Genomic DNA, 10,008 nt, shown 5'->3' with positions numbered 1-10,008 from the left:
CAATGGCAGTCACCCCTTTCCCCAAAGGCTTTTGCAAGGAATTAGACTCACTAGTTGCCAGGTTCTGGTGGAGCAACAATAAGAAATCCAGGGGCATCCACTTGAAAGATTGGCACTCCCTCACATGCTCAAAGAAAGAGGGGGGCATGGGCTTCAGAGAGTTCCACTTACAAAACCTTGCTCACATGACCAAACAAGCCTGGAGGATCCATAATACCCCTCACACTCTAGTAGCCCAAGTCATGAAGGCTCTCTACTTCCCAGACTCAAGCTTCCTGGATGCCACCCCCAAACCCGGAGACTCTTGGATGTGGAGGGCTAATCAAAGGCAGGAACTTCTTGACAGACAACGCAACCTGGGCTGTAGGGGATGGAGCTACCATAAACTTATGGGAGGACAAATGGCTTGCCTCCGGTGACTCACTCAATCAATGGGGAAACGGAAGACACCAAAAGCTCCAATCTTTGCTCTTACCGCGAGGTGGTGGCTGGAACCTGCCTCTCCTTAGAGCGACCCTGCCACCCTTTGCCCAAAACCTTGCTCTGCAAACGCCTATCTCCATCACTGTTGGACCTGACATCTTGGTATGGCCTTTCACCACTGATGGAGCTTACTCAGTGAAAACGGGATACTATGCAGCTAAACAGGGGAAGAAAAATCCACCGACCCACCACAGCTCGTCGCACTCCATACCAGAAGCGATGTGAAATACGATATGGAACGCTGAGATCCCTCCAAAGATAAAACACTTCATGTGGAGGGGAATCCACAATGCCCTCCCCATCAAAGAAAATCTCCATCGGAAGAAGTTAAGTGTTGACCCCCTTTGCCCGGTCTGTAAAAAAAGCTCAGAGACACTGGAGCACACCTTCTTACTTTGTGACTGGACCAAACCCGTATGGTTTGGATCCCAATTGCAATGGAGTCCCTCCCCTGAGAAGGTTACCAGATTTGATACATGGCTTAAGGATGGCTTTGAAACTTTCAAGAAAGACCCGACCACGCTGCAACAGAACATTGCTCTCGTGTGCTTGATACTATGGTCAATATGGAAGGGCCGGAGCGCAAAGGTCTTTGAGGATCACTCCCCGTCTCCCATCTTCACTTTAAACCAAGCACTAGGACTCTGGCATGAGAACCACCTCTACTCAAACAACCAAGGATTGGGAAGTCAATATGGCCATGCAACAGTGAACGCCACGAGCAGGGGAGATATGAAGTGGAGGAAACCCCCCAGGGATTGTGTCAAAGCAAATGTGGATGCGGCCTGGAAAAAAGGGAGCTCTAGGACTGGCCTAGCATGTGTTATCAGAGATCACAATGGGGAAATCTTACTAGGCTCAGCGACAATAACTCTTGCCCCCTCCCCGCTTGTTGCTGAAGGCCTTGCTCTCCGAGAAGCAATGTTACTGATGACTAATCTCGATTGCAAAAAAGCTTGCCTTGAATCTGATAGCAAAACACTTATTGAGGCTTGTCGGGGTGTGAAGGAAAGTGGGTCTCTGAAGACCATTGTGACTGATATAAAAAGGCTAAGCTTCCAATTTGATGAGTGCAACTTCCAATGGACGAAGCGACAAGGGAACGTGGTTGCACATGAGGTAGCAAAACTCATTTATGATGATATGTTGCCCCCACTCTGGTCCTCAAACCCACCTCCCATGTCAAAGCTGCACTCCAACGGGACACAAACGAGGCCAATACATAGTCTAGTCATAACAGGATCCACAAATCGAAGCACTCTTGCCACGAATCTACTTTTATATCCCATCCCACCTTTACGTACTAGCAGGGCCTTTTTCCTAGGACTAGATTGGAGTCAGCGTACCCAGTGCCTATAGCACATCTATGTACCTAGGTATGAGCAATATGTTTAATTTCCCTTGCTGTACTTGGGCCCGAGGCCAATTACTTTTTCAATGAAATTTGAATCCATTGACCAAAAAAAAAACATATTTAGGGAGTTTTTTTACCGATGACGATGTCATCATACTTGTTGCAGGTGTTGTTGACGACAAGTGTGAAGTGTCTCTCTTTGTTGAGCACGAAGTGGAAAACATACCTAGTGCTCTGGTCGATTTTCGTTCCACAAGCCATGATGGTAATTCTATTGAAGTGGCTCCACATAAGAAGGTCGCACGTGCAACATCTACGGCGGAAACTGGCGTAGATAGTTAGGGTTCATCTCCATCCAAAAAGGTTGTCTTAGCTTCATGAAGAAGTTGCTTAAAGCTCTATCCAAGAAGGCAGATGAGATCCCATCCATTAAGGTTGTAGAGGCTCCATCCAAGAAAGCAGTTGAGGCTCCATCCAAGAAGACTTCAAGTTTATGGGATATTGTGCAACCTATAAAAAGGACAAAGGAGCGGGTCGTTGTGGAGGTCATATTTAGGGATGAATCTTTTGGCGAGATTAATTTTAGTGACACTGAGGATGAAAAAGAGTTATAGGTCATGATGATAGTCTTGAATTCAATAAGGTTGAAGCCCTGTTGAATGAGAATTTAAAGAAAATGAATGGTGTTGGGAGAGGCCAAGAGGGTGTTTTGTCCAAAACCCCTTTTCAAAAATGCATTATAATACTTCCTACTTGCTTTTCACTTTTAAAACTTGGACTTTCGTAAGTAAAAATTTTAGCTTAAAAAAATTGAAGTATCGATCGTGCAAAGAAAATAAATTTTTGAATGTTTATATTCTGAAATATAAAAAATATACCTTTTAAATGTGAGAAAATTTTGAGAAGGGTTTGTCATCGACAACGAGTTGCATAATAAAAAATAATGTTATTCAATGAAAATCAAACCCCATTTTAAGTGTGTTACATTGTAAATGGAAAGCCGAGTCATGATTTAAGAACACTAAAAATCATTGAAAAATATTGAGAGAAAATTGGAGAGGGGATGAATACTATGTCTGCAAATAATAATTTAAGAGTTTAAACATTTTCTATCTAAAGAGTTTGCAAAAGTGTGTTCATTTTAACAGAGTAATTTTAGAATTAAAATAAAATAAAGTGCATTATTATTATTATTATTATTATTATTATTATTATTATTATTATTATTATTATTTTCTCAAGATATTAATTTTTTTTTGAAAGTTCTCAAGATATTCTTATAGTCTCAGCCTTTGGCCCAATAAATCAATCAATGACAGAATTAAAAAGGCTGGATAGATTTGAACAAAAAAAAAAGATTGGATAGCAATTTTCTTTCATGAGTTTCGAAGGGCTGTGACAGAAACGGAAAAGACCAAGAAATAAAAGATACAACCGCTAAAATGGCTTCGCCCGGGTTCGAACCGGAGACCTTCAGTGTGTTAGACTGACGTGATAACCAACTACACCACGAAACCGATTTGTTGATAGGATTCTATGTTATTTTATTAATAACTAAATTATAAATGAGGTAAACACTATCTAAAGCAACCTTCTAAAATCATGTAGAGTAATATTAATATCTATTAAAATAATGAATTGAATAAATCATTTATTTTTATACTGTCTTCCTTATCTTTTTAATAAATACTGACAGAACAAAAATATTTATCAAGTGAACAGAATATTATTGTTAATTAGAGGTGTTTCTTCTTTTACTAATGTATTAGTTATTAATGAAGAGAACATAAAAAGTGAGAAATGTTGATCTCAATCTTGGATAAATGCTTACATATTTTGCTACTTAACTACATCTTCAAAGAAAAAGTATTTCCAAATAGGCTTCAGGCAAAAGATACTTCACATACAAATCTCAGGTCAAATCATAATTTTTAACATTTGGAAGTGGTATTCACTATGCACTGCTCATAAAATTCTAAAGCTACCACTAAGGAAAATTCAACTTGGAAATTAAGGTATGAAGATAAATACAACAACAGGTTAGCAAGATCAGAGACATGCTTTGCTAGTGAAGCTTAATTTGTCAGAAACTATAACCAACAGGCAAACCAAGCTTGTCTAAACGACCAGAACCAGGATAGTCTTTGCTAGTGAAGCTTGCGCGCAATGCAGCTATCCTTTGTGTGGCCAATTTAGATGAACTAGACCTCTCATATCGCGGTGCTCTTTGTTTTGGAGCACTAAGAGATCTTAACTTAGCCTTTGAAGACTCAGTGTAAGCCATGTAACTTGGATAGGAATCAGCAGTATAGCCACTTAGATTACTTCTTGAGCCATCACTCTTGGTAGGAGTAATTAAAGGACTTTTTTTCAAGCTACCGTCTTGGTACGAAGAGGCCACGGATAATGAGTTCTCTTCAACCTCATTCATTTTCAGGGGGCTGCTGCGAGAACCAACTTCACAAGAAGATGTTGAGTCCTTTGTTGTGGTGGTCAAGTTCTGACTGTAATGATCGGGAAGCAAAGCTTGGCTGGCGGAATAGAAGAGGTTTCTCCGTTTAGATCTGATGTGCGGTTTTCCGGAATCTATGTCAAGAATCCTGAAACTTGTTTCATCATCCATGCTACAAGTTCTCATCCATGACTTACGGTGAGTCCATGATTGTTCATCTACCCGATTATCTGATCTAGTCCCGCCGCATTTCTCTTGATTGCCATTGATTCGGCCACATGATTTGGAGATGTTTCTCTGCAATTGATGAAATTAATTTTTCCATAAATTGACAAATTGGATTTGCTATGCAATGAGTGAGTTTAACCTTGTTGGAAGGAGTGGTTAGAAAATAGTAAAATACCTTGAGTGCAGGTGACTGACTGTATTTCACACTCTCGGAACTGATCGGGCTTTCAAATTTCTCAGGTGTTACTGGACCCTGTGAATGGAAGTTATTTGGGATTTAATTATCGTAAAGAGCAATGTATTTTCAGCATAAGCAATATGATTCCGTGCTCGTTTTATAAAATTGGTAGGTTTTTGTCAAGAACCAATTATCCCACAAACTTAAAGTGTTAGATAATGAGCATATGAATGTTTAATATTATATCTCTAATACGCCCCTTTACGCAAAAGTCCACTTAGGCTTGAAGCGTGGATCATTAAGTCATACAGGACCATGTCATGAACCAATTATCCCAAAAGTTTAAGTTGCTAGGTAAAGGGACACATGACACTCTCCACATTTAAATTATTAGGAGTTGCTTTTAAGTGGAAAAAGTGTTATTGGAAAGATTAAAAGTGAATCTAAACATGTGACAAATTAAATATGTTCAGCCACGTGATATCATTAACTTAAAAGAGGATGAATAGCAACAATCTTTGTAGTTATATTAATATATGACACTACTTCAACTGTTACTACATGTATGCCCAAAAGCATTTGCATTTTGATTGATGAAATAGGGCACATCCACTTTAAAAGCATGAAACCTCACTAGCTAGAACAAAAAGTTGCCATCCTTCACAGCAATGGAAGGGGCAATTGCAATACTTACATGGAGGGGGCCTGTGAATGACTTTGCTATATGAAACGAGGCCTGATCTAGAATTTGGCCCCGAGCAGTGCGGGCTCGGGTCTGTGCACGTAAGAGTGCTTGCACTCTTTGCACCCACTCTTTCGTGCGCTTCCTCTCAATGTGACCTCTCACCAATGCCTGTAGCTTCACCAATCCTTTCAACGCTCGCAGTGCCTTCCTTGCCTAAATTTGAACATCATAAAGCAGATGAGCAGAATTAGTCACTTGATTTCAACAAGATAGAATTCAGAGTTGTAATAGGACACCCTATAAGATCTTAAGTAAATAAACTAATACTAGCTAGCTAAATGCCCATAACGTTTAATGCTTCTTTGATAATTATTTAGTAGATATAAGGATAAGATTAATAAACCTTAACTCATGCTTATGATATGCTTATATGAGTTATGATATATACACACCTCTCCATTTCTTTTCCGCCTTCATTTCTATCTATTTCTCTGTTCTCTATCAATCAAATCACCTATCGCATCTTTACTTTCTCTCTCATTTCTTCATGTCTCTCTATTCCTAACAGTGGAGCTAGCGAATAATTAGTCTCATATCGGATAGGGTAGCTTGGTTAACACCAGAATTAAAAAAAAAAGATACACTACCAACTTGTGCCGACATTTATGCAATGTTTGGACAAGACTCCATAGATTAATCAGCATTATTGAAGTATGGTTGCACACGTTGAGACATTATACTAATATTAGTAGGAATTAATTAATTTTTCAACTAACCTAACTAATGTGTTATAAAATAAAAAAGCATGGACCAAAGAAAAAGATGGTGAGTTGAAAAAGTCATACAAGTCGACTTTAAAAGAAACACACGTTGATCTTACAGACAAGGGGGCAGAGCAAAGTTTAGATTGTATGTGTCCCCACAAAACCCCAAGAGACCAGAGGTCATAGCAGAGAAAAAGCAGATGAATTTTCAAATCAACCGGCTTCACAGTAGATTTGGTCAGAGGATACGGTAAAGTGTAATCAATTGCTCATACAGCACAAGTACTGCAGAACACAGGGACCTAATAAGGGATAGAATCCATCTTGCAATGCCTAAATTAATTTCAGAAAGCTCACATATTTTGTTTCTTCTAGCTTCACAATTAATTATCATACCAACAAAGGCCCAGCATAGCATAATGGTTAAATAGTTGGTATCCTTAAGTATTAGTCCAGGGTTCGATATCTAGACGGTGTGTATAGAGAAGTGTTTGGTCACCACTCACCAAGGTCTACTCACTTAACTTAATGTGATGCAATAAGATAAATGAATGAGGTTCTTAAAAAAACTAGTGGTAGTGTGGTACTACTTGTGAATAGTGAAAAGGGGTGAAAAAAGAAGTGTGACACATTTAATTGTGAAAACGCCAACACAGAGAGAGTAAAGGAGGGAAGAAAGCGATGACAACGCATTAAGGGCAAGCACCTCGTTCCACGTTCACGGCTGTCACCACAGAAAAACAGTTCTTGTAATTAAATGTTTGATTGATCGGTGAAATAAAGGGAAATGGCAATTGCCATAATTTGCAGCGGTACTTGATGAGTTCCAACTTTGCAAAACGACATACGAGAAAATGGAACCACTTTCCCAAAAAACACACACCGTCTCACATCACAAACAGAGCATTGTCCCTGTTTTCGCTTTCAACATCTTCCACGGTTTTTCTTTTGCCTTATTAGACTCAAACCTTGTTTCACCACACACAATTCAATAAAAAGTAAATAAATAAAAAACTAAAATAGATAGCTATATTAGTCGCGAAGTCTCATATTAATTAGAGATATGATTAAATAACATGTTATATATCATCAACTCTATGTTAGTTATATTTTGGAAAGTATAAGAGAATGATGAAAATGAATGAAATTAGAGATACGAACCAAACAGCCTCGAAACGCGGCTTGAATCTTAACGGCTGCCCACTCTTCGCGAGGAGTGACTCCGGAAGCGGCGGTTCCGGTGAGTCTGGTGGCTTCTGCCATGGAAGCGGTGGCGGTTGCGAGAGCCAGCTCAGCTAAGACGTGTTTGTTGCCGCCTTGGACGGGTGCTGTTACGGGGTGGTTGTCTTTTTCTCTGTAGGACTTGACGAGGCTCCATCGGCGTTTCTCTTTGGGTGGTTTATTTGGAGATGGTGATGATGAGTCTGGTGTTCTCATACCGAGAAGACCGCGAAACCACTTTGAAGCCTTCCCCATTGATTAACTTGTAGTGCTAAAAACCATGGGATTTTGAAGATGTGCGGTGGTGATAGTGGAATAGTGGTGGTGGTAGATATTGTACGGTGAAGGTGATGAGACCTTGGAAGGAGGAGAAGAGAGTGAGAAACTTCTAAGTTTTGTGAAAGAGAGAGAAGTATGAAAGGGTGGCTTTTTGTGTAAGCAAGCATAGCAAAGTGCTGAAATGACACGGACCAGGAACTCATTGTAAATCGTGAAAGCAACTAGTTTAGTTTAATAGGTGGTGTTGCATTTTGATGTTCATTTTCTAAAACCATTTGATTTCAACCAGATGAGACATGTGAAAATTTCACATCAGAAAATCTTAATCCCTCTCATTTAACATTTAACATTTAACATGGATACTAAAAGTATAAATTTCAACTTATCGATCAAATTATAAATTATAATGTTGAAAATAGCGAGTTAATGAGATTAATTTCTATGCACTGAAAGTAAAAAAGTTTTACACAATCATTCAATCACATTCCTTAATTTTACTAGCTTATACTTAATTTTAAATTTAATAATATTTAAATTAAAAAATAGATAATTATAATTAAATAAATGTGTAAAACTTTTTTTTAACAGCAAACTATCATTTATTAATCAAGGAAAAAAGTACGGAGAACAAACTCTCCCATATAAGTGAAACTTTTACCGTGTCAGTTCATAAAATTAATCTCATTATTAATTACTAACTTCTTTTTAAAAAGAATGGCTGTATTTTGCTTGCTTAACGAATATGCAACACTTTTTCAATAAACTTTCTAAAATTAAAATAAGGTAAATGCTATTTCTTTTGATACTTTATACTGTAAATTTTTTAAATAAAAAAAAAAAATAGTCCACACTCAAATGTTTATACGCACGTTGATCTTACTCATTTAGATAGCTAAATAATAGGTAGAGATCAAAGAAGTTTGTAAGATGTTTTTTCTTTATCTTAATATATATCGACTCTCTCGTAAGAATACAAGCTTGAAAATATCAAATATTTTAAGGTGAAGTGTGTCTTTATGGAAATTTAAGATACAATCATAAGAAATTGTCAATCTTCTATTTTTATCTCAAACATTCATCAGTCTTTTGATAAATTTATGAGGTTTGATTAGGATCAACATTATAGTGAAGATTTTGGTCAATTATCTACTTCTCTTCTTGTAAGCTTCTTAATTGTCCTTTAGGTTTTTTCCAACCATTCTTAATGTAGTATTATATTATTTATTAATTATTCATATGGTCGTTAATGGTGTAATAATTCAGTAAATAATTGGGTATAACGAACTTTTCGTAACTCTTGTATTACTTGCGTGAATGACTGAGCTTTCTATAGTTCGGTTGGGCAATTAGAGACTTACAGAATGGTTGAGTTAAATGTCGTTTACTCGACATGTACATGTTGACATCGCATCAATAGTTTAGAATTTAAATCTCTGCCGAGAGAGGACGGAGGAAAAACACTTCATTTTACACTTCTTGATTTTTTTAAACAACGCTAATTTTAATTTAAATATTACATTTTTTTTACAATAAGGGAGTTTATGAAAAATTTATGAGGTTTGATTAGGATCAACATTATAGTGAAGATTTTGGTCAATTATCTACTTCTCTTCTTGTAAGCTTCTTAATTGTCCTTTAGGTTTTTTCCAACCATTCTTAATGTAGTATTATATTATTTATTAATTATTCATATGGTCGTTAATGGTGTAATAATTCAGTAAATAATTGGGTATAACGAACTTTTCGTAACTCTTGTATTACTTGCGTGAATGACTGAGCTTTCTATAGTTCGGTTGGGCAATTAGTCTATTTTTATGCCATACACTTCAAATGCCCTAATTTTAATTAAAATTTCCTATTATTATTTGACTCCTATACATATTTTTTGTGAATATTCACTTATTTAATAATTTAGCTCTCTTTTATGCTTCGTAGTTCGTAGGACAAAAAGTAAGAAGGGAAAAAATATAATTGAGAGTGTGTGATGAAAGATAGTAGTTATTTTTTTATTTTTGGTATAACTGTAACATATTAGTTAGTTAGATGAGGGTGAATAAGTTGAAGGTGTACTATTTTCGTTCGTTGGAAGAAAAAGGGTGAATTTTCAAAAGAGAGTGGCCCATACAGGTCTCGAACCTGTGACCTTCGCGTTATTAGCACGACGCTCTAACCAGCTGAGCTAATAGGCCAGATGCTTATGGACTTTCAATTTGTATTATTTACATACATTTATGTCTCTGTATATGAATTTTCCACTTCACTCAAGGATGTTTTTCTTTTCTTTTTTTTTTCATGTTAGAAGACTAGACAAGGTTGCAAATTGCAACGTACAAGGTCTCATTTCCAAGCTAAGAGGACACTTAA

At 37.2% G+C, this 10,008-nt stretch overlaps 2 protein-coding genes and 2 non-coding genes across 4 annotated transcripts; 1 reads left to right on the top strand and 3 right to left on the bottom strand.

The window, feature by feature from the left end:
- Positions 1–753: 753 nt before the first annotated feature.
- LOC130737306 (uncharacterized) lies at positions 754–2,179 on the top strand. Its single transcript, XM_057589057.1, has 2 exons — positions 754–1,825; positions 2,004–2,179. The coding sequence occupies exons 1-2, from the start codon at positions 754–756 to the stop codon at positions 2,177–2,179; spliced, it is 1,248 nt and encodes a 415-aa protein (XP_057445040.1).
- A 1,101-nt stretch (positions 2,180–3,280) lies between these two features.
- TRNAV-AAC (transfer RNA valine (anticodon AAC)) lies at positions 3,281–3,354 on the bottom strand. Its single transcript has one exon. It is a non-coding gene; the product is annotated as a tRNA-Val (tRNA).
- Positions 3,355–3,691: 337 nt separating this feature from the next.
- On the bottom strand, positions 3,692–7,848 carry LOC130741154 (protein IQ-DOMAIN 22-like). Its single transcript, XM_057593965.1, has 4 exons — positions 7,306–7,848; positions 5,390–5,593; positions 4,693–4,770; positions 3,692–4,586 (listed from the first exon to the last, which is right to left on the bottom strand). The coding sequence occupies exons 1-4, from the start codon at positions 7,618–7,620 to the stop codon at positions 3,921–3,923; spliced, it is 1,263 nt and encodes a 420-aa protein (XP_057449948.1). The 5' UTR covers positions 7,621–7,848; the 3' UTR covers positions 3,692–3,920.
- A 1,911-nt stretch (positions 7,849–9,759) lies between these two features.
- Positions 9,760–9,833, bottom strand: TRNAI-AAU (transfer RNA isoleucine (anticodon AAU)). The gene has a single exon. It is a non-coding gene; the product is annotated as a tRNA-Ile (tRNA).
- Positions 9,834–10,008: the final 175 nt, after the last annotated feature.

Source organism: Lotus japonicus, chromosome 2 (genome assembly GCF_012489685.1).
Source record: "Lotus japonicus ecotype B-129 chromosome 2, LjGifu_v1.2".
Lineage (NCBI taxonomy): Eukaryota > Viridiplantae > Streptophyta > Magnoliopsida > Fabales > Fabaceae > Lotus > Lotus japonicus.
This window is presented reverse-complemented; position numbering and strand designations above follow the sequence as displayed.